Source organism: Momordica charantia (genome assembly GCF_013281855.1).
Source record: "Momordica charantia cultivar OHB3-1 chromosome 8 unlocalized genomic scaffold, Mcharantia_2.0 BLBB01000008.1, whole genome shotgun sequence".
Taxonomy (NCBI): Eukaryota; Viridiplantae; Streptophyta; class Magnoliopsida; order Cucurbitales; family Cucurbitaceae; genus Momordica; species Momordica charantia.
In genome coordinates, this window is record NW_028275166.1 from 2,644,757 (window position 1) to 2,669,230 (window position 24,474).

General features: G+C 33.3%; 4 protein-coding genes across 5 annotated transcripts; 3 read left to right on the top strand and 1 right to left on the bottom strand.

Moving 5' to 3' along the window:
* Window positions 1–738: 738 nt before the first annotated feature.
* Window positions 739–4,434, bottom strand: LOC111005015 (Ras guanine nucleotide exchange factor K). The gene is made up of 4 exons (XM_022276359.2): window positions 3,765–4,434; window positions 2,222–2,576; window positions 1,117–1,393; window positions 739–1,020 (listed from the first exon to the last, which is right to left on the bottom strand). The coding sequence occupies exons 1-4, from the start codon at window positions 4,262–4,264 to the stop codon at window positions 884–886; spliced, it is 1,269 nt and encodes a 422-aa protein (XP_022132051.1). The 5' UTR covers window positions 4,265–4,434; the 3' UTR covers window positions 739–883.
* Window positions 4,435–7,068: 2,634 nt separating this feature from the next.
* Window positions 7,069–12,163, top strand: LOC111004758 (pollen receptor-like kinase 1). Its single transcript, XM_022275937.2, has 3 exons — window positions 7,069–8,032; window positions 10,219–10,827; window positions 11,327–12,163. Exons 1-3 carry the CDS (start codon window positions 7,375–7,377, stop codon window positions 12,019–12,021), a joined length of 1,962 nt encoding a protein of 653 aa, XP_022131629.1. The 5' UTR covers window positions 7,069–7,374; the 3' UTR covers window positions 12,022–12,163.
* An 803-nt stretch (window positions 12,164–12,966) lies between these two features.
* LOC111004733 (ribonuclease H2 subunit B) lies at window positions 12,967–17,730 on the top strand. Of its 2 annotated transcripts, none has more exons than XM_088127349.1 (11): window positions 12,967–13,100; window positions 13,307–13,375; window positions 13,867–13,926; window positions 14,389–14,490; window positions 14,998–15,074; window positions 15,400–15,523; window positions 15,614–15,678; window positions 16,041–16,110; window positions 16,757–16,832; window positions 16,965–17,055; window positions 17,425–17,730. In XM_088127349.1, exons 2-11 carry the CDS (start codon window positions 13,327–13,329, stop codon window positions 17,545–17,547), a joined length of 837 nt encoding a protein of 278 aa, XP_087983475.1. In that variant the 5' UTR covers window positions 12,967–13,100; window positions 13,307–13,326; the 3' UTR covers window positions 17,548–17,730. The 2 variants fall into 2 exon arrangements, with proteins under 2 accessions (XP_087983475.1, XP_022131593.1); XM_022275901.2 differs by having other exon boundaries at window positions 13,097–13,100; window positions 13,298–13,375.
* Window positions 17,731–20,002: 2,272 nt separating this feature from the next.
* On the top strand, window positions 20,003–24,216 carry LOC111004732 (protein kinase C-like zinc finger protein). Its single transcript, XM_022275898.2, has 6 exons — window positions 20,003–20,098; window positions 20,174–20,195; window positions 21,753–21,809; window positions 21,904–22,011; window positions 22,423–22,902; window positions 23,376–24,216. Exons 1-6 carry the CDS (start codon window positions 20,061–20,063, stop codon window positions 23,961–23,963), a joined length of 1,293 nt encoding a protein of 430 aa, XP_022131590.1. The 5' UTR covers window positions 20,003–20,060; the 3' UTR covers window positions 23,964–24,216.
* The last annotated feature ends 258 nt before the right edge of the window (window positions 24,217–24,474 follow it).

The window sequence follows — 24,474 nt, forward strand, 5'->3', positions numbered from 1 at the left end:
ATTAATTCAGTTTTTTTTTTCCAACCCGAGTAAGAGTTACATTGCGTAGCAGGACATAAAATAGGTTCAGCTATTTAGAGAGAACTTTAAACATCACATGTGGTGTCACCAGGCATATGACGTTAAATATTAGATTGTCCGGGGTACAGAGATCCATTCGTATAATTCAAAGTTGACGTTATCGAGTCCATCTATACTTTTGAAATGTAATGTCTGAAGATTGACTTGACCTCGGATCTCCCACCTCAGCTACCATCTCTATTGATGAGCTTTTGGCATATTGTTTTGCTAAATTGGCAAGATTTAGCGTCATGCCAGGCATGTCTCATCTCTAGAGAAAAAATCCACTACTACAAAAGTATCATACACCCTATTAGACTCTAACTAATCTCTAAATTTTACACGCTCGCACTAACTGCCCTAACTCACCGCTTCGCCCATGGCTCCACCTCACGAAGAAACTCCTTTGGAGGATGATCTACAAGTCTAATACACCCTTTATTTTACACTATCTTATTTTCCTAATCTCCATGCAAGTACACATTGAGGAATATATTTTCCTACCCAATATACATTTCTTTTCAAAGAAAAAAACTACATCCCTCCAAACTCTACTTTTTACCAATTTAGAGAGATATTTATTTGCTAATAATTTGTGTTAATTTTCATGTCATATGACAAGATTTGATAAATCAGATTATTAATATTTCATGTCAAACGAAAGTAAGCGCCGCCGCGTCAAAGAATGGTGTAGTGCATTTAATTTCTCTTCTTGTAATCATAAGTATAACACATGCATGTATATACCACGAAACGAAGACTTTTAAAACGCAGGATTATTCTCACAATTAAAAATTAATTATGTTAATACCTTTCCCTCTAACTAAGACAATACAACCACCTTACTCAAAATCCACATCACCAGGGAGAATTCAAACGCAAAGAGCGTATGGAGCAATCCCCGATCCAGCGCGAATCCGTACACCGTAATTCCGCCGTTGTTGTGCCGCAAATACGACACTGCCACCAGAAATTACTTAATTAATTTTATTCAATCGATCAAAACGACGCGTCGCAAAATCAAACCAAGTTAGTAAGTAATTTAGATTTACTAACCTAGCGCTTGTCTGGTCTGGAAGGATGAAGGTTGATGCGCGCTCACCGAAATTAAAACGCCCGACGAGTCGGAATCGGTGTCGTCGCCGTCGCCGCCGCTGCCGTCAGGGTGCGGCGTCGGGGGTTTGGTCTGGTCCGATCCAGCGGCGGAGGCGAGGGAAGTAACGAGCATGTGCCATCTGGAAGCTATGGAAACAATCCCTTGGGCTCTATGAGTTATTCTTGCCGCTCCAAATAGGCACAAGAAGAATCCGCATAACTGCACCGCCGAGCAAACCTGCACCCGCCGCATCAATCCTTTTTTTAAATCAGGTTAATTAACTTTTAAATAATAAGCTTATTTCTAAATAAATAATAGGTTAAAAAACTATTTTAATATTTTAGTTTGGTTCGGTAGTTCCCTTTTGATTCTATAAATTTTTTACTCAATATATTAAAAAATAATGTAATAAAACAAAATTTTTAAAATACATGCGTCTTTAACTCGTCCAACCATGCTCCCAAACACACCTTAAAGGTAAAAGATTTTAAAGATAACTTTGACGGTGTAATAATAATAATAATATGCTTAACTACTATATTTTACAAAAAGAGGTTGTGAGTTCGATACTCTACCCTACTTGTTGTACTAAAAAAAACTATATTTTGATCGGATAATAATTCAACTAGTTAAGACATATATATCTTTGATTAAAATATTTTTTTTGTTTGAATCTCCACTCCTACATGTCATTGGTACTAAATCTATATATTTTCACATTTTATCCATTTCGATCATTCTATTTTAAAATCGTTCATGGCCATTTTTAGTCTTTATATTTCCCATTTTTATTCATTTTTGTGATGTACTTTCAAAACGTATATTTTAATTAAAAAGTTATTGTTTTTATTTTTGTATGAAAATTTATTTCCTTCGTAATTTTAACATTACACTTCTCTCAATTTATTGAAATATAGTCATAAATTTATATTAAATAGTGATGTGTCAAAATTTTTGTTCTTTTAAAAATGACTCGAAACCAACGTTTAGAATGGAAATAAACAAAAGTTGTGAATTAAAATAGCATATAAACCTAATAATAATAATAATAAAATTTGAGGTTACCACGACGTCGCCGGAGTTGAAGAAATTCTTCTGAGTTTTGGAGGCCAAAACAAGTAGCAGCGCCACGAACTGGCTGACAGTGATGACCAACAAACACCCTATGATGAAGAACCGGTACCGGTGGCTCGTAACCCACAACTGTTTTTTGATCCTCACGTGTTCGTCGAAGATCACCGCCGCCTCCGATCCCGATCCGCTGCTCCCTTCGAACAACTTCTGCACTCCTTGGAGTCGCAAAATTTGCAACTCGCACGTGAGCCGAAACAATATGCACACCAACAAGAACACCCCCGTCCGGTACACCCACGCCCCCAACACGAGCACGAACATTATCGAGTTCATTGGAAACCCGCCGCTGTTCATGCATTGTGTTAAGAATATGAATACAAATATTAAATATATTGTAACTTGTTTTAGAATAGGATTCCAACATAAGTCATAACCCTATGAAATGATTATATCCAACGCTTAAGTTGATTTCAAAGGTACTTTTGATAACTGTTTTATTTTTTATTTTAAAAATTTATAGTTGTCTTGATATACTTTTGTTCAAGAGAAAAAAAAAATTAAAAAATATTTTTGATCCCTATACTTTTACTAGATAACAATTTAGTCATTGAACTTTAATTTATAACGATTTAGTCTTTTTTTTTGTTTCGTGAAGTAACAATTTAGTCAATGTAATTTAACTTGTAATGATTTAGTCTCTGTAGTTTAAAATTTGTAATAATTTAATCTCTATATTATAATTAAGTGTAAACTTTTATCATATAACACCTTAATCTTTCTAATTCATAAAAATATTTGATCCCTCTTTAGTTTATCAATATATACATACAAGAAACTTAACAAAAAAAAAATTCACGGACTAAATCATTACCAACTTTAAATTATAATGACTAAATTGTTACGTATTAAAATTCAATGATTAAATTGTTACCAATTTGAGAGCATATGGACTAAATCGTTTAGTGAAAGTACATGGACTAAAAATGTTTAAAAAAAAACATGTTTAGAACTTTTTTTTTCGGCATAAATATTGAAAATGTTTATAAAAACTATATAACAAAACAAATAAGTTAAAAATTATTTTAATTGTTATCAAATCAAGTCTAAATTAGGTAAATTGATCATATTTTAGTCTATAAACTTTGATTTTTTGTTTTTTCACCCAATAATACAACTTTGAGTATGTGTATTTTTTTCAGTCCAACAATTGAAAATTCAAAATACAACAAGTTAAATTATTTTCAAGTGGGTGTATATTTTATCTTTTTAATAAACTTTTAAGTACGTATATTAATGAATCCTGCCCGTGTTGTGATTTTGCAAACATTCTCAATTATTAATTAAATAACAAAATGATAAGAAGATTAGAGTAATTATTTTCTAAAAAAACATAAATTTGAAAATCCATGACAAAAAACCGTTATTCTTAAAAAAAAAAACCAAATTCAGGACTAAAATATTTTAAATGCTGAGAGACACGATAGAGATAATTTTATGAAATGTTTGAAAAAAAAAATAAAATGAATTTACATACGGGAAGGAGATCTTGACGGTGGTGAAGAAGGAGATCTTGTGGGCCAGCTCCACGAAGAACGACGGAAACAGAATGTACGCCAAATAACGGAACGACTTGTCGAGCTCACGCGCGTACCCCCGCTGTACGTACACGGAATCCTCCTGCAATCCGTCCAGGAACAGCAGCTGCCGGAGGCCGTACCGCCGGAAGAATCGCGACAGCGTGAAGAATCCGATCGCGGCCAGGCCGGATTCCGGAACCTGAACCAGTTTGTTGAACGAGATCGGATCGTCGATCGGGACATGGACGGCGACGATCGCGACGGCGGGGACGACGACGGCAAAGAGGACGAAGGCGAAGTAGGAGACGAACTTCCCGGCGGTGGAGGAGTGGTCTAGGGCGCACCATTTGAGGCTGATTCGGAAGTTGCGGAGCTCGTCGGAGGTTAGGGATTTGGATCTGCAGTAGGGGGGATGGAGGAGAGAGACGGTTACGTTTGAGTGATCGGCGGAGGTCATGGCGGAAGAAGTGGAGGAGATTTTGAGAGGGAGGCGGCGGGTTTTTAAAGAGAATCGACGGCGAGATTTGTGTGAGAAAGAGGGGAAGCTTTTGGGCAGTGAAGAGAAAGGAAGGTTCAGAGTTCTGCCTTGTGGGAAAGGTTAACTGCCAATAGCCTTCTCTGGTTCTTCATTTTCCACTTGGCGTATCACTTTTTTTTTTCCTTCTACATTAGATTTTTATTGATTTATTAATGTTATTTTTAAGTTTAAATATTGGTTTATGTAATTTAAATTTTTGTCTATTTTTAATCTTACTTTTAAAAATCACCATATCCTCCCCTCAATCTATTTATATATATATATATACTTTTGACAAATGTGATCTATATTTACAAAATTGTATACGCAATTGACACTTCTTTAATACATTAAAGAATGTATGACTAAAATTTCAATAAATTTAGTGAGAAAATGTAATGCTAAATACAAATGAAAATGAAGTAATAATTGCCAATTTATTTATATTACCATAATCAAAATGAATGTTCCAAACATACCATGACTAAAATGAATAAAAGTTTATAAGGACTAAAATAATTAAAAACTGAAAATATGGTAACCAAAATAATATCTAAACTTTTTTTTATACACCATTACAAATTTGTGGAAGAATTTGAGCTTTCGATTTGCGAAACGAAAAAATAATTTACATTAGATAGTCATAAGAAGTTTACCAACATTGTATTGGTAAGTATTGTTTGTATTTATAAGGGTAATTATTAATATTTTTTGCTGTTGAAATATGCCCGATTTTTTTATTTGATATTCTGTGAAAATTATTATCTTTTCCAATGAGTCTAGATAGTAAATGTGACTGTGAAAACTATGATACGTTAAATATTTACATTATACATATTGACGTGAAATGAAATTCATACCAAGGGAAACATTTTTCCCCTTTTTTCCCTTTTTCTTTTTCTTTTAGTACTTTTTTTGCGTTTTCTAATTTTGTATTTTAAACTTTAATATTATTACGCTTCTGATGGCTGCCACGTGGATAGCGTACAGTTGAGTTGGCGTCTTGGTGAAGGGTACTCGGCGACTTCACGGGCAGATAGGAGCAAGAAAACACCTCGTATTCTGCCACGTGGATTTTTTCTCAGCCACAAATCCCAACTTTTTATATCCCTCACGGCTTTTTTTAAATAAAATTAATCTCACTGTAATTTACACTATTACCAATTTTCCCTCGGACAATGTTGAATTTGACTTCTGTCCAAATTGTCCCAAAAAGAGCGTATAAATTATTGATGAATAGAAACCACTTGGCTCTAAGAAAAGAATAATATTTTGTTTAAGTAAATTTAATTCGTACGCAAAGTACAACGTTTTAATCTATAGTCTGTACAAATACTAAATGATTAACTCGTTGGTTTATTTTAATAATATGCAAATGTTAATTTATATGGATAATATTAGAATAATATCAAATTAATTTGATTTCTATAGATATCGTTACCTATAAAAGGCCTAAGGGAAAGGAATGCTGAAAAAAAGTTGTGGGCTGAGGCCCACAACAGACCCGGTTTTCTGGGCCGGTGACCCATCAAATAGGGCTTGAATAGAGGTTACCGTGATCCGATTTCTTCCGGTGTGGGATTGAAAGGCTTCATGCTCAATTCAGTAAGAAATTTAAATTACATCATAATTTTGGCAATAATTTTCAACTTTGCTTCGAGGTTTTCTTTATATATATATATATATAGATATAGATATATATATATTTTTTTTACTTTTTAATTTCATTCCTCATTCGTTTTAACTGTTTTTTCTTTCTTGTTTTATATATTTTTTTTATATATAGTTTTCAGAACTTGTCGCATGACCACTCGTTCGAAAATATGTATTCATACATCAATTTGGATAAGTTGAAAAATAAGTAAAAGTAGTTGAATCATTTACCAACTTGGTATAACCTCAATCTGACACCGAGTTGGTGAAGATAGATCCCACGAACATAAAATATGACATCGAATATAAGGTGTAAGAGTGGCAGGGTCATGCTTCATATAGCTCTCGTATGAGAGATATGGAGTCTCTCTTTCTCAAAACTACATGTTATATATAATAATAATAATAATAATAATAATAATGATAATAATAATAATAATAATAATAAATTATGTTTAAAGTTAAATTGAGTTGCAAATATTTTACGTTTCAATTCACGGAATATGCATCTCTATACATAAAATCAACAACTTGCCTACTTTCTATAATGTTCATTTTGGGTTATATACTTTAAAAAAAAAAGTGATTGCTCTTGTCCATTAATTATATTTTGTAGTCAATAAATTTTGCTCTTAAATTTCCACTTGCAATAACAAAATGGTCGCTCTTTAATATTAGAATCCTAACAAATATTTAGAAATTCATAAATAGCATGTATTAGAATAACAAAAGTTGAAAGTACATCATTTAAAAGAGACATTTTAAATATGTCAACAAAAAAAAATATTTTAAATATAAGCAAACCAAAATGAATCAAAGTCAAAAGTACATCGATCAAATTAATATTGAAGTACCGAAAAATACTAACATTTTTATTACCCACCAACCATTTATGTAAAGCAAATACCAAAGGATACACTAATAAGTAGAGGGGTGAAGTACCAATTAATACAAAATGTTTAAAAAAATTAATACAGAGAAACGACCAATTGGAAAGCAATAATAATTAGGTTTTTAAACCTCCAGTCTACCGGACAGCCAAAATTTTAATAAATTGTATAATAGAGAGATTTTACCATAAATGTATTTGATTAGACCACGTCAATAAATTCATTAATTTAAACTCATTTGATTTTATTAAATAAAAAACCAATAGAGTTTTGTTTTCTTTTGTTTTTTTGGAAAAAAGGTGCATGTAATGTAAATGTAAATTAATCCCAAGCGAATATAAATAATAAGCTCGATAATTTAATATAATATTTGAACTGGCCTGGCCGGCCTGCACCAGCTCATTGTTAGCGGCAAGAATAAAACGACATCGTAGAAGTCACCCTCTGCTCCTTTCTCTCTCTCTTAAATCTCCCCCCTCTCTCTCTTCCCCAATTCCAATTTCCACCATGGCCAAATCCTGGCCCTTCATCTTCTCCCTCCTCCTCAATCTCCTGCCGTCCATTTCCGCCCAGCCACCGCCGCTCCCCGGCGACGCCCAAACCCTCCTCCGATTCAGGTCCTCTCTCACCAACGTCTCCGCATTGGCCAATTGGGACCCCTCCGCCCCCATCTGCGGAGGCGACCGCCGCTTCTGGGCCGGCCTCATCTGCAAAAATGGCCAACTGTACGGCCTCCGCCTCGAGACCATGGGCCTCGGCGGCGCCATCGACGCCGTGGCGCTGGCCTCTCTCCCGAGTCTCAGGACTCTGAGCTTCATGAACAACAGGCTGGGGGGCCCACTGCCGGACGTGAAGAAAATTGGGGCCCTGAAAGCGCTGTATCTGTCGAACAATAATTTCTCCGGCACGATTTCCGGCGACGCCTTCGAGGGGATGGGGTCCCTGCGGAAGGTGTATCTCGGCCAGAATCGATTTTCCGGCAAGATTCCGACGTCGTTGGCGGAATTAAAGGGGTTGGTGGAGCTGGGATTGGAGGAGAATGAATTTAGTGGAAGAATTCCGGATTTTGAAGAGAGGGATTGGAAGTATTTGAATCTTTCGGATAATCAATTGGAGGGGCCGCTTCCTTCTGCCTTCAAGAACTCCAACTTCACTTCATTTCTTGGTAAGTTCCTAATTCCAAAAAAATCCCCAAAAATATATATATTTTTTACTTTTTTTTAACGATAAATAAAAAATATTTATGAAAATATTGTTTTCATAAAAGTCCCTTTTAAAATGTATGTTAAAATTTACGCACTTACTAACACCTACTTAATAGTGACACGTCGGAAAATTGACAACTATCTATTTTATTTTAATTTTTTTATGTTTTCAACTTTTTTTTAATGGTAAGTGTTTTAAAAGTGGTAGGTACCTGCTTAACAAGCTAAGCTTTATTGTTTTTTAATTATGTTTACTTGAGTATGGTAAGTAAAATTGGTGTTTTATATTTATAAAAAAATTTAAATTTATTGTAAATAAATAGATAAAATAAAAAATTTACCTCTAACCATAAAATTTTAATTTCATCATATTAGAACTCTGAATTGGAAAAATATTGCAATCTTTGCAAATTTTACCTTATGATCTTCTAGGTATATTTAATGATGAAAATTTGATGATAATTCTGAAAAAAAAATAATGGAAATATATATATATATATATATATATATATATATATTAATTTGGTGAATTTTAGGATATTTGTTTAATGATGCATCGGAGAGTAGTTTTGTGTGAGGATCGAGTTTGGAAAGTTTTCTTACCCTAAAAAAAAAAGTGGATAAATGTAGCAAAATTGAATGATAAACATTGTACTCTTACAAATTTATAGTTTTTTTTTTAATATATGTAAGTTTAGAGTTCGATTTAATAAAAATAAAATTTTTGGAAATATGGATTACATTGAACCGAGTGGATATATGGTGTCATTTATATGTAGTGCAACCTAACTATTAAATAATTATTTTTACTAAATAGCTCGTCCGTTATTTTTAATTATTAATAATGTAATTGAATTTGTCGCGTCATAAATATTTTTCCACGTGTCGAAATTGAAATGTACTTTAGTTTTTTTTTTTTTAATTTACTATAAGCATCATTTTAACTATATTAAACCAAAATCTCTTTCCCCTTCACACCATTAATAATTTACAATTTTTTATTCTAAAAATGCAATTTTCATTTTCCATATATTATTTAATTTGAGAAACCAATGTAACAAAATTAGTCGGTCACACTCATCGCTCAGGTGATAACTCATATCTTACTTACATTTGTCAGCAGAAAAAAATAAAAAAATTAGATAAAAACAAAGTAAAACATTGTTATTTAAGAAGATACAAATAAATAAGCAAAATAAACTGTTTCTCAAAAGAAATAATGCATGCCATTAATCTAACTCACAGAATATTTTCTAAGTGTCACGCACGTCGGTCCAAATATCTCAATTAACATTTAAATTAATAGGATAGCAGAAGATTCTTGTGTGGTAGCATCACCCAATTTTATAAATTCTTTATTTTATGTTTATTGTTGCATTATCCACTATGTTTTAATTTATTTTCATTCAAATTCATTATTTCTACTTTCATTTTTTCCTCAATAACTCATGTTGAATACCCGATATCCACTTTCATTTTCTCGTCCATTTTGGTTCTATACTTTCAACTTTGATTTATTTTAATTAAATTTTCAAAATATTTGTTTTGACATTTATTTGTAAAATTTTAACACAAATTTTATACACAATTGAAACATTTTAATACAATTTTATAACTACATTTTCAAAAAATTTTAGGTAATGAAGAATCATACTTTTTTATCAAAATAAATGAGATAAAAATGAAAATTTGGGACCAAAATAATAATTATTTTTTTAAAGTATAGTAATTAAAAACAAACATTTTAAATTTATATTAATTAAAATAAAAAAAGTTGAAACTTGAAAGTATACAGATTAAAATAAACATCAGATTACTAAAATGTAAAGTAAAAAAATATAAGAATTAAAATGGTTTTTAAATCAATAATCTGAAACACATTTTTTTAAGAAAATTATACTAAACTGCATAAAATAAATATGTATTTATAGAAATATTATTACTTTTTTTTTTTTACTTAAATATCGCAAAGATGACCTTTAGTTGGTCTCATGTGATAATGGTATAAATTTGTAATTTGTGTTATTTTTATAAAATTTTAAATCAAAGCTATATATATAAATATAAATTTATTTTTTGTGCTATTTTTTAATTCATTTTTTTCCTTTCAATTCAGCCTTAATTAAATCTGGAAATTTTTGTTTAGGAAACAGCGGTTTATGTGGGGAGCCACTGGCACCATGCAATAATAGATCTTCCGCAAAGAAGTGGTACATTCTGATCGGAGTATTCTCCGGCGCCGCCGCCTTGATCCTCCTCCTCATCATCCGCCGCTTTCTCCGGTCGTCCAAATCATCCGCCGCCGTATTCGACGACCCAAAGCCCAAAACCAAATTATTCTCTCCCAAAAACATCTTCAAAAAGGAGAGGTCCCACTCCCACCCATATTCCTCGACCGACTCGGACGAGAACCCGAAGAATGGCGGTCCGACCGGGTCGGCTTTGTGCTTCTTGCGAACCGACCGTCCGCGGTTCGGATTTCAGGAACTGCTCGGCGCCTCCGCCGAAGTTCTGGGCAGCGGGAGCTTCGGGTCGTCTTACAAGGCGTTGCTGGCGAATGGGTCGGCGGTGGTGGTGAAGAGATTCCGGCAAATGAACGCCGTCGGAAGAGATGAATTTTACGGCCATATGCGGCGGCTCGGCCGGATTTCGCACCCCAATTTGCTGCCGCTTGTGGCGTTCTATTATGGGAAGGATGATAAGCTTCTGGTTTCTGATTTTGTTGAAAATGGCAGCTTGGCTAGTCACCTGCATGGTAAGTTTCAAAAATTTGACCTTTCTTTGGGGGTTAAATTGGTAATTTAAAAATTTAGTCTTTTATGATTTGTTCAAATTTCACAAATTATTATAAAAATTATGAAATTTGGTATTATAGTTTTGAGCTTAATTTTAAGTTGACCCATATGGTTTTTAAAATTTTAAATGAGTTATTACCATTTGAATTTAGTTTAAAGCGGTCCAATGGTTTTGAAAATTGGACAATATTTACTCATACACCAATCAGTAGAAACTCATATTAAGTTTATGATACGGTTTAGTTTCATGTGAATGTCTCTGAAAATTTTATATAGCTATAATATAATATACCTAAAAGTTTGTTGGAGATTTCACTAATCTATCTATATATAGGCGAACATTTTTATGTAAAAAAGCCAATTAAGTCTCTATGAACTCATTAAACCGCATACTATTTTGATCTCTGTATTATTGGCTGCTTGGATTTGGATTCATTTTGGTTTGTACTTTTTGTCCAGCCCGACGAAAACTAGGAGATCCAGGCATGGACTGGCCAACTCGTCTTAAAATCATAAAGGGAGTAGCCAGAGGCTTATTCCATCTCCACAAAGAACTCCCTCACTTGAGCCTTCCCCACGGCCACTTAAAATCCTCCAACATCCTCCTCGGCCAACACTTCACCCCAATGCTCTCCGACTACGCCCTCTCTCCCCTCCTCAACAAGGACCACGCCCACCACCACATGGCTGCCTACAAGTCCCCGGAGTTTGCTCGCCACGATCGAGCCTCCAAGACTGCAGACGTCTGGAGCCTCGGCATCCTCATCCTTGAGGTCCTAACGGGCAAGTTCCCAGCCAACTATCTCCGCCAAGGGAAAGGTGCGAACGCCGACTTGGCTGCCTGGGTTGACGCTGTGGTTCGGGAGGAGTGGACTGCAGAGGTGTTCGACAACGACATGATCGGTGTCGGGGTCGATGACTGGGATGGGGAGATGTTGAAGCTTTTGAAGATTGGGATGTGTTGTTGTGAATGGGAGGTGGGGAAGAGGTGGGGGTTAAAAGAAGCTCTGGAGAGGATTGAGGAGTTGAGCGAGAGAGGTCATAATTTTGAGGACGAAGATGATGAGTATTACTCTTCTTATGGGAGTGAGAAAGATTTGCGTTCTTCCTCTTTTCATAGGAGATCAGATGACGAGTCTTCTTTTTTGAATTGACTAGAGCTAGATGAACTTAAAATATATATTCAACGATTATTAGGGATAGTCATATGTGTTGGTTATATTCAATAATTTTTTTAAATTTGGTGGATTTTTTTTATTACTTTCCAAACTATAGGGTTTTTCCTTTTCCTTTGTATTTTAATGGGCTGATGTCTATTGATTAGTTTATACAAAAATGTATACTTCTTTCTTTGTTGTAATGCTATATACTTTTATTATGTTAGTAATAATAATAATGAAGAGTTCATTACTATTGGAAATTTGTAGGTGGAACTTGTTTGGATCTCTTTTATGAGGCAAATAATAGAATGTGATCAATATGTCAGATGAGCTCTTACATTATCACTTATTTTAAAAATATTGTCTATCTATCATTATTAGTATAATAAATCAGGCAAAATTCGATTAATAAAATACCCATATTAAAAACAAAGGTTAAATTATGAGTTAGTTTATATGGGATTGTAGTCTAATCGAAAGTACTTTTGCCATGACCAGGAACTATTCTCACTCAAAGTTTTCATGCTTGTATATGAGAAAATACTCGTCATTTTCATGACTAAAGTATGTGATAATGAATTACTAAAAAACACTAAAAAAAGCATAAAATGGAATATCAAAATTATTTGTTATTAAACATTTATTTTAGGGGATTTAACATCTTTTATTACCATTATGTTATTAGAGATACATTGTCTAGATCCAATTAGGAAGCTATCCACACCTAATTAAAACAACAAATCACGTAAAAAAAAGAGATCAAATTGGGAAAAAATTTATATGTATGTTTCTCTAATAATGTTTGAATTATACAATTTATTTCAAAACTTTAAATATTGGGCTTGGATCCACTGGGCCTCATTCATATTCGGCCCATTTCATTACGCTTTTGCTTAGAGTAGCGGTCAGTTTCAATTCAGTATCCATTCTTCTCGCGCCTCTGCCCGCCCACACTCTCTTCCGGCGCGCGCGGTTTTTTCTTTCCTTCTCGGTTTCGCTTGGTTCCCGCCGGCGGGATTCACATTACCATTTTCCGGTTCTCAGTGGCCGCCGGTGCTCTTCCTGTCTCATTTGTAAGTAAAAAATGACGTTCTACTGCTTTGCCTGATATTGAGATTGTCATCTCGATTGTTATCGAATCTCACACTTGAAGCTGAAACTGGTATATGCATAATCCATGCATAGGTTTTAAGAATGAAGCTTAATGTTACAATTGAGTTTAGATGATTTCAAATATTTTTTTTGATGGTACTGATTCGATGACGGTCAGGTTTTGAAGGTTTCGCTCCCTTAAGTTTCATGGCTTGGTGGGAAGGCGTTGATGAAACTCGTATTCTCATTGCCCCTGGTAGCTCTCGCTTCGCTTATCTCTCGGATTCAATGTTTCAGTTCATCTCGATACTTTAATTTACTTGTTATTTCCGTGTTTTATTTGTTTATTTTTCACATTCTTGATCTCGCCATTTCTTAAAGGTAGTCAGCTCTCTCTGCAATCTTAGCTTCTATTTGCTGTTTTATTCTGATATTTATTTGCGTATAGAATTCCTGACCGTTAATGAAGGGATGTGCACGAAAGTCATAATTTCAATTGCCTATTTTTACTTGCCACGTTTTTTTCCCGATGAATACCAAAGCTTGATTGATACCATCATACAGCAGTTGCAATCTAAAAGATCGTAGGCCAAAGTTATTGATGTTATTTCTTTTGTATGCGTGTTCATGTCCTTTTATTTATGTAAGCACCTTTGATAATTTGTAAATTTGTTTCATTTTATTTTTTTGATAATTTGTAAATTTGTTTCATTTTATTTTTCTTACAATTTTCTGGCTCTATTACAGATCAAGGGGTAAAAGGAAATGATTCTGGATGCTTGCTTTCACTTCGCCATCCAAAATCAGGTAATTTAAAGGATAAGTTGTCAATCCATCCCCACCCTCAGTAATAACGAATCCTTACATCTTCCCTTCCCAGCAATCTTTTGAACTCTGAAAATAAACAATAAAGGAAAAAGAACTGTCAACTTTTCAAACTATCCTGATATCTTGTATCTATGCGACTGGTACACTAATAAATTATCAGGTAAGTGCTGGGTAACACTTTTTCCCTCTAAAAACGGTCTTCATCTTTTTTCTATTTGATGGAGCTTGTTTACAAGTGGAGGGAAATTATAGTTAGCTGAATACTTTATTTGGTTAACTATCCTATTGAATCCACTTGACTATTTAAATAATACCAGTTTAATATCTTCGAGCATAACTCTATCACGGAAAACTGTATGAAATTGCATAAACGCTAGTGAGTGCTCATCATATTTGTATAAAAACATTCTATTCATTGAGTATATTGATGTACTTTTACAGGAAATACAACATGCTTTTTATACGGAAATGAGATGCTGAAGGAAATTCACTGGTTTAAGCAGTCATATTCATCGTGGTTTTTGGGAGACTATATTACTGAAGGTAAACCAGCTACCTGCACTGAAAGTCTTTTTGTGGACGACTTATTTCTTCTGTCTTTCTGCACGCATATGTTCTATTGATTTAAATCTTCTGATGGGTCAGCTAATTCAAGTATAATGTATCGAAAGTAAGCTATAAAATTCAAGTAATTTTGAATCAATAATTGGAAATAAATATTGAGTACGTCATCGTAGTTGGGTCTTAAGCATGCTGTAAATTTATCTTAGAATGATACCGTTGCATTTTTTTTTCATCCCTTTGTTCTTATAAGCAGAGATATGGTTATTCTTGGGGCTAGTGATGGTCTAAATGCTAAAAGGATACCAACAAGAAGCTTTTGTATGCTATAATGATTCACGTCTTGGAAACTCTAGATGTTCAACGTTAATACCATTGCCTTGGTATCAGCTTTAAAAACATAGTTTAGCTCATTTGTAATTGAGGACCAGCCCACCCTTTCTGCTGTTTACTGAATAGGAAGTATCATATATTATTTTGCTTCTGCAGATGGTCGTCTCTATTCTGCCACTCCAGTAGATCCGGTATTTATTTTCTTGCCCATTTTTGAGGAAGCTAGAATGAAGGTATCCTTACTGCAAATTTTGTATGATATCATAATTGAGAGATGGAACATAATCATGTGTTGTATGCTTCATTATTTTCATATATGTCTGCAATTTGCTTGGAAACTAGAAATACAATTTCAAGTTTTATCTGGTTTCTCTGCAGTTTATATGGTTATTGTTTGTGATGATATAATTGACCTAAATGTGATGGCTGATGCACAGATAGTTAATTATGTTGTCCATTCAAACTCATTATAATATATTTACGGGTGCTGAAACTACTTGTAATTTTTTCCCTTAATTTAATGATAAATTTTGAGAATTTCTTTCAAAATTCACGCAGAAGAGAGATGATCCTGGGAAATTCAGGCAATTAGATGACATAATGTTCATCAATGGGTATCCTGGTTATCAGCGTTTACTGTCTGTTGCAGAAAAGTCTATGCAAGTAGTTTGTGAGGTTAAAGGTGGGCAGGTTTATATGATTAGATTTAGAGCAAAATTTCAAGCATGTCAATAATCTATTCTCTTCATTTCTGTTACCTTGTCTGCTGCAGAGGTTGGATCATCTAGGTTTTTTAGGCTTGATGATTCAAAGGTATTGGCATGGTTATATCACAAGGTTTGTGTTCGTCCTCTCCACTAACAATTTCCGAGAGCGTTTTGCTTATGACGAGAAAAATTTAACAATACATATCACGATCAGCATGTCCATACAGATTTAGCATTTCTGGTTGACAAATCCTATTTTACCGTTTATGTCAGTTTCTAGGAACTAAAAAGCTAAACCATCTTTCATATTGGCTAGAATCCAATATGTTACTAGCATGGGAATATCTAACAGCCAATTCTTCATGGTGTTTTGCTCTTTGCCATAACCTAGCCGTTTACTTCCATAAAGCAACTGTTTTTCCTTTTCCATAATATTTTGTAAAAGAGATTACGTGGATTCTCTATTTTATTTTCTGACTTTAATTGGTACAGGTATGTCAGCTGAAAAAAACCCTATGCACACTGGATAAAAACTATGCTGCAAGGGAAGAAAAAGATACATGTATAATTCTGGAGAGAGGGCAACTTATGACCCCTTTATATGTCATTCTTTTTAATATCTGCACTGTAGAAAACGATTCATTTATATCATCTGCCTCATCTGAAAAAACTATATAAAGGGTACCATCTGTAGTTTTGCATTGCACCTGATTAGTCAGAAGCTACTATATTCATACATCAAAAGAGAACTAGACTGCTAAGTTGAACTTGATAACCACCATCTGAATAATGCTACTTAAAATTGACGAAACCTTGTTTGTTTCATGTGAAATTTTCATTCACACTAATTTTTTAAGGCTAGTGTAGTGAAATGTTGGAAATTGTTATGGATTTTATTTTACAAATTACGTAGCATGATAATGTGAGTAGTTGATATAGTTAAAAAGAAGATGGCCGAAAGAATGAACTAACTGTTTTGGAAAAAGAAACTAAATTTGTGGACTGAACCTCCTTTGTGAGGTAAAAAAACAAAGGGTTCTTTGCGTGCCAAACCAAAATCAGATGGTATGGTACCATCATTGTATTCATTATTCAGAAAAACTGGAAAAATAAAAGAGTATTTTAGTTAGTACAGTCCTTGATTGTAGGTATTTGTGTTTGAATGAAATAATAGCTTCTCTTACACCAATTTTTCTCTATTGGTACAGTAAGCGACGCAGTTTCAATATTGGGGGAATACTTGAAGGATGAACCATGGTTGAAGCTTTTATGTGACCATCTCAAGTATTTAGTCCTCAACTATAGCAATTAAGTTGCTGTACATTTTACAGTTCCATAAATGGGTACATTATGAGGTGCATGGAATTGGCTCTATTTGATTGTCCTGAGGCTGCACCCTGCTGATTTTGTTTGCAGGTTAAATTTTGCCGAAGCAATCAGAAAAGCATCGGATGCAGAAAAGGCTCCTATAAGCATAGAGAACAATTTTGATTCTAATATCTCACAGGTATAATTACCAATGACTTATAATTTCTTTAATCTTCTATTGCCTTTTTCATTCGTGCCACGAAGGTTCGTAAGTGTAACTATGTTTGTCTGTATGATTATTGGTATATGATGTGTGGCCACCTTGAAATATTCCAAATGGTACATGTCTTATGGCTTTTGTCCAAAGCCAAGGGAGAAGTTGGCCTACATTATTTTGTTTTTAGATGTTGTTTACTTTGAGGATGGAGATGTTTGGGTGGTGGAAGTTGGCAACATAGAGTGCGTGACTTATTAACTAGTAAAAACCACATCCCAAATCTATCATGATGTGTGGCCAAATGGTTAAAAAACGCTTCTAGAGGAAGCACTTAATGAGTTGAAATGGCAGGATAAGAGTAGGAGTGGCGCAAAGAATACAAGAAATGGAAAGCAAAGCAAGAAGCCTAAGGTGGAGACACAATCACGGAACATCAAGGACATGTTTTCAAAGGCTACAAAAAGAAAAAACTGAAGCATTTCAGATTTCAGATATTTGATGATCTAAAGCAGCCAACAAATTAGGTCGCCACTCGCCAGATGGTGTCATTTGTGCACATTAACTCACGCCTATCATGTAATGCCTCTCCCTTTACTTTCTGATCTGACAATTTTAACTTGCCTATAAATGCAACAGTTTCGATTCGACCTGGCTGAATGAAGCTATGGAATGGTATATTTATCTAACTAAAAGGTAAAAGTTTAAGGGACTATTTTGTTTCTTTGAGCCACTTGAAAATTGAACCTTTCAAATGCTTGTAATGGTGCAGGCTGAGGAATAGGATGCCAAACGAGGTAGGACTTTTGGAGCCCGTTTGGTAATGTTTCTATTTCTCGTTTTTTGTTTTCCATTTTTAATAAATGAAAACAAAATTATGTTTGGTAATAGTTTATAAAAAAAATAGAAACAATTATTTTTCGTCCTCTAAAACTTCAAATTGATAAAATTAAAATTTTATATGAAATTTAATTTTTAAAATTAAATATTCATTTTTATGTTATATTTATTTTTAAATATTTATTATATATTTTATGAGTAAAAAATAATAAAATAATACTTTTATTGATATTTTGGAAAAATGGGAAACGGGAACAATATTGTTGTTTCTAAAAAATTATATATAATGTTAAATTTTTCTTAAAAGTGAGAAGCAAGAAAAGCAATAATATTTTTCAAAAACTAAAAATTAGAAACAAGAAATAAAAAATTATATATAATGTTATAAATTTTTCTTAAAAGTGAGGAGCAAGAAAAGAAATAATATTTTTTAAAAACTAAAAATTAGAAACAAGAAATAGGAAGGCTATAAAAATGAGGTTCAACCCCAGCCTACCTTGAAAAAGGCACTTAACATTCGGTTTAAGATTCTTTTGAAGCAACTAATGTTGATTTTGTTTGGTTACCATGCATTATTCTAAGCTTTTTATTTCTATAAAGCCAGAGATTCATAATCATTTTTTTGAAATGTTTTTCAAAAGGATAAATGTCTTTAGTTTGTTTGTTTCTTCTTAATTTTTTAAAAAGTTTTTGAAAATGATTTTTTCATTGAAGTTTCAGCTAAAATATTTAAGAAATTTGATAAGACTTCAAAAATGTTTTTTTATATGATAATATGGATTAATGAAAAAATAATCAATATTACAGAATAATAGTTTTTAGATACGTATAACGATCTGTTCTAAAAAAAAAAAAAAACCGTATAACGATAAACAAGCAAGGGGTCGAGTAATTGAGCTTGAATTATCTGATCTTGCAAAAAATGTAGGATATTAATACTATTAGCAAATGTTGATAATTATTTTTCTAAATATTGATAGCAAAGAAGATTAAATGTGTAATTCGAAGTACGTGCATGAATTACAAATTAATGGTGGCTAAATATGTAATTTTTTTTGAGATTGTTAGTCTCAGATTTTCTTATAACAAATTAATTAAATTTATTGATAAATAAATGCTCATAAAGAAGCTGTAAATAGAAAGCATTTTTTTCTTTTTTATTTTTTGACATAAGAAAGCAAATTGTTAAAACCTCGTTTGGGTGATTGTTAAAAGTTTATATGTACCTACATTTTCTTTTGTTTAATTTTTTTTATTATTTAAAGAACACATTTAAAAATTTAGCTAAAATTTAAAAACCCATTTTTAAAAATAGATTACAAATTAAAGAAAAATGTTAACTAGCAGAAAAACAAAGACTATCAAACCGGAAAAAAAAAAGGAGGAAGTATTTTGAATTTTTATCTATAATGGTCACTCAGAATTTTGAGTGATTTCGAATCTGAGACAGATTTGATTTCGTTGTTTGTTATCATAAGAATAATCTGCTATTACGTGATTTTGCAAGATTAATAGGGATTTAAAGTAGATTATTGTTATTATTTTTTTAGAGGTGAATTACTTATTTAATCTTATCCTATTTTAATAATTTATTAACAAATTAAGATTGAAAGCCTGCATTAATAAACTTTTTATTTTCTTGCATAACTCTCAAACGATAAGAATTTCATTTCGGAAAATACTTACCTCCTCAACAATGAGGAGAAATCTTGTCCTCCTCACCATTAAATGTTGGAGCAATATTGTCTTTACTATCGTTAAATATTTAACAATTCATCATTTTTTAAAAAAACTTTTTATGTTTTTTCATTTATCTCTTTTAGTTATCAAATATTTGTCAAAGACATGGTTGTTAAATATTTAACGGTGATAAGAATAAGGTTGTTCTTTATCAGTGATGAGCCCATGTCTTTAGTGATGAACTAATGTATTTAACGGTGAGAGGACATGACAAAGTATTCTCCTTTCATTTCATTTCAACCAAGATAAAATAATTTCCTCATTCCAAATTACAAATTTGAAATTCATTTCACTGAAATTAATTTTTGAAAAAGGGCAAAAAGTGACATGGGCTCACTTTCTTGTGTGTATATGACAGTGACCATGGCAGTAGAATTAGAAGAAGGATCTGAAACTCCCGATAATGGCATATGCCTTTTTATGAGCATCAAATACTTCCTCCGATTAAGTGGGTCTCTTCTCTCCTTCACTTTGAATTTGAAAACTCTGATTACTGTTTAATTATTGCTCTGTTCTGAAACAGGATCATCATCTTCACCGACGAGGTCAGTTGAACAAAATTTTTAGCTTTTCATTTGGGAATTGAACCATAAACATCCACCATCTATTTAGCTACCTATTATGATTATATGAAATTCAAAGTTATTGTTTTATATATGCTTTCTTCTCTCTCTCTCTTGTGGAATTTTCTATTAACGTCCATACTTGAAAGAAAAATTCTATTCCATCATTTTCTTTTTGGATTTCTCTCTAAAACTATTCTCTCTTTTGTCCAACTTGTATAGGTTGAAATTATTCTCTGTTTTAATAAACTTACTTGCTGGTTTTCTGGTATAGAGCCCTTTTCAGGAGAGAGAGTTTTCTTTCCTGCTATAAAATTCTCTTGGTTTCCAACTTGTCTAGGTTTCTGATATATCACCATTTTCAAGGGAGAGAGAAATCATTTGATTTATTTCCAACCAGAAAATAGTTTTATATTGATTAGTCGGAACTTCCTAAGATATTTGGAGAGACTAAAAAATTTCGATCCAAATAAAGTCTAATCTCTTTTTCAAAAGGAAAATACTTGCTCCTCACTAATAAGGAGAAATTTTATCTTTACCAACATTAAATATTTGACAAACTCATCCTTTTCTAAAAAGTAAAATAAGTTTTTCTGAACACTTCCCTTTACCAGAGGGAGACAAAATGAAAAGAATAAATGTTAGGGGCAAAAAAACATAATTTCTCTGACTGGCTGACACTAGCAAAAGGTTAGAAAAACTTATTTTGAGAATCTAAGTCAAATTTCATTTGGACCTAAATCAGAGGAGAGAAGAGAGATTTTATTATTCTTTTTTAAGAAATAACATGTATTAATTCTCTTTCAGAAAAAGAAAAATTGCATTTCTCCCCTAAAAAAACTGAATGGTGGGCTGGAGAAGAGTCGGTAGAAATAGTATTGTTACTTTGCTATTTGTATAAGAAAAAAACTTCCCTCCTGAAGATTGAGGAGGAAGTTTTTTTTGAATTCCTGTGTGGTCCAGTAATACATAGACAAGTGGAATTTTTAATTTTACATAATTCATACGTGGTCCACTTGTCTATATGTTACCGAACCACACAGAAATTCAAGAGGAGCTTCCTCCGGCTAATTTGTCTGTCTCATTCTCATATTTTTGAGTATTTTTATCTTTTTCTTTGTTAATCTAAAATTATTCAACTTGTCCAGTTTTTTGGGTATTTCTTTTCATATTTTTGGGTATTTTTCTCATATTTGTATAATTGCATTTCTCCTTTTTGCCGACTTGTCCAGTTTTCTAATGTATAACCCTTTTCAGCAAAGAGAGAGGCAGAAGAAAGAATGGAAAGAAAAAAGAAAAACAATCATTTCCAATACATGCTTTTGTATTTTTATTCCACTTTATCCTGTTTTTATTTTTATTTCTTACCACTTATCTATAACCGGATGGATAATTGGATATTCCAATTCCTTTCTGTTGCGCTTTTATTTCTAACCTCCAGATCGTTCATATTCGTCACTTTTCTTCCCACGAAAAAGTGCATTGGAGAATATTATTTCCCTCTTTGACTTACCTGCCATCTTCACAACGCCATGGCAGAATATTAGTAGACTCCAAGTAATCATCCCTCCAAACGTTGCAGAATTCGCTTCAAGTGTAAGACTCTTTTGGACGGAATAAACCTCAGTGTATATAAAGGAGTCTCTTTGATGAGTCTGTGAAAATTGGTGTCTTCTTCCCCTTCTTGCAGTTTCTAATGGCAGGGCCTGATTGTCAAGCCAATCAGGACAAGAATGGTGATATTCTGCAGATTTTAGCAGCTCAAGGGGTTGGCTTCCTTCTCTCCGGTGAAGAAAAGGTTCTGTTCTGCGTTCTCTCTTGTTTAGAGTTAAATTATAAATTTAGTCATTTAATAGGGACCTACACTTTAAAAGGTATTTGGTAGATCTTGTGAACTTTCAATTTTATGCCCAGTAAGGTTGTTGTTAGAGATCTATTAGATATAACTTTAAAAGTCTAGAGAATAAAAAAATTCATTTTTTTCTACGTTATTGTTACTCTGTTGCCTAAATTCAAAGTCCATTTTCAAACTTTTTACTGTATTTGGTAACATAGTTAAAATTACTTTTAAAAATTCTAAAAACACTTTTAAAGTGCATCTAAAATTCTGTAATTAGCTTTGATGGAAGTTTCTGTTTCTGATACGCATGTTATTCATAGCAAATCGAAACCCAAAAAAAAATGATAAATCGATCTTTATATACAATAGGTGTCACCGAAATTGTGTGCCGGGAAGATGATTTGCCTCTTCTTTTCAGCAAACTGGTGTAGACCTTGCAGGACTTTCACACCACAGTTGGTTCAGCTCTACAACACTCTGCAAACAAGAGGCGAAAAGCTAGAGATTATCCTCGTATCTTTAGACCATGACAAGAATGAATTTGAGCAGCACGTTCGGACCGTGCCATGGCTGGCTGTCCCATTCGACGTTGAGTTACGGAAACTATTGTGTGGGAAATACCACGTCGATCGCATCCCGTCCTTTGTTCCGCTTTGTGGAGATGAGATTTCGAAACAGAATGATATGATTGGCTTTATTGAAGACTATGGCGCTGAAGCATTTCCTTTCACAAGGAAGAGAAGGCAGGAGCTGAAGTCTGTGGATTGTGCCAAGCGTGAAGAAGGAAGGCTTGAAGAACTCCTAGGGAACCGAGGACATAACTATGTTATTTCTAGACATGGAGGAAAGGTAACACCAAACAATCTGATAACTTATTTCTGATTTATTCAATTTTCGTCAACTTTCAAATCGTCTATTTTAGTCTCGTTTAACTTACAAAACATAATAATTTTGGTCCTTTTTGGTATTCTGCCATCAATTATAGCCCCTTCGTATACTCCCCTCAGTCAGTATATGTGGCTTCAGTACATTTTTATATCGGGTAGGTTATGACTAACATTCTTCCTAGATTTGAAAATTTACGGAAGGCCTAAACAAGTGGCTATCAATATTAGTTGATGAAGAAATGATATTACGGAGATTCGAACACAAGACTTTTTGCTTTGATACCATGTTAAGTCATAATCAACCTAAAAGCTTAAACTGATAGGTTACGACAAATTTAATGATTTATCAACATTTTAACATAAACTACGAAACAATCTGATTTTTTCCCCGAATTTTAAGGTAAAGTTCTGATGTTAAAGTTCATCTCATTGCAGACACCAGTATCTCAGCTAGGTGGCAAGACAATAGGCCTCTATTTTGGTGCATATTGGAGCCCTCCCAGTCGTTCATTCACAGAAAAACTTTCCAAAGTATACAAGGACATCATGGACACTACAGAAAACCATTCCTTCGAAGTAATCTTGGTCTCCACGGACCGAAACCTCGACGAATTTAAACTCAACATAATAGACATGCCGTGGCTCGCGATCCCATACGAGGATGAGACCCGGCGAGACCTCTACAGGATCTTTGACGTCAAGGGAATCCCGGCATTAGTCGTGATCGGAGTGGATGTAAAGACAGTGAGCGAAAATGGAAGAGGCTTGGTTTCCTTGTATGGGGCAGAGGCATTCCCATTTACAGAAGCAAGAATAGAGGAGCTGGAAGAAGCAGTGAAAAAGGAAGCAGAGGAATTGCCTTCAAATGTGGAGGACATAAAGCATGAGCATGAGCTGAAATTGGAGCTGGCAAAGGCCTATGTGTGTGATTTTTGCAAACGGCATGGCAGGTTTTGGGCATTTTCTTGTCATGTTTGTGATTATGATCTTCATCCAAGCTGTGTTGAGCAGAGAAATGTATAACAAGTAGTAATAAAGTTTGAAGACGGGAGGTAATTTTAGTTCACGATATTTTTTTTTTGACGGATCGTAACACACTGTCTCGAGCAGTTTAAAAAGTAGAAATTTGAATGTCTGACCTTTAGAGAGGTTATTGGTGCCTTAAGTAGGTTGGCGAATATAATAATTTTTTCCTTTCTTTAATTGAGTTCAACAATTGTGAGTGGGAGATTGAACCATTAATTTTTGAGATTGTAATAAATACTTTTTCAATCCAGTTATGATGTAGTCTTTTAATTTTAAATTTGATCGATTATACCTTTTGAACATTGGTGGTTGCATTTCAAAAATTACATTTTTCTTTATTGTATTAAAGAAAATTGTGAAATTTATTAGAAAGTATCGAGATATATAAATAATAAATAATATATATATATATATCTCTTAGTCATGTCACAATAATTTCAAAGAAGATGTCGTGAATTCAGCCTGCATGCTATCCAAATTGACAACAAAACGAAGATACACTAAATGC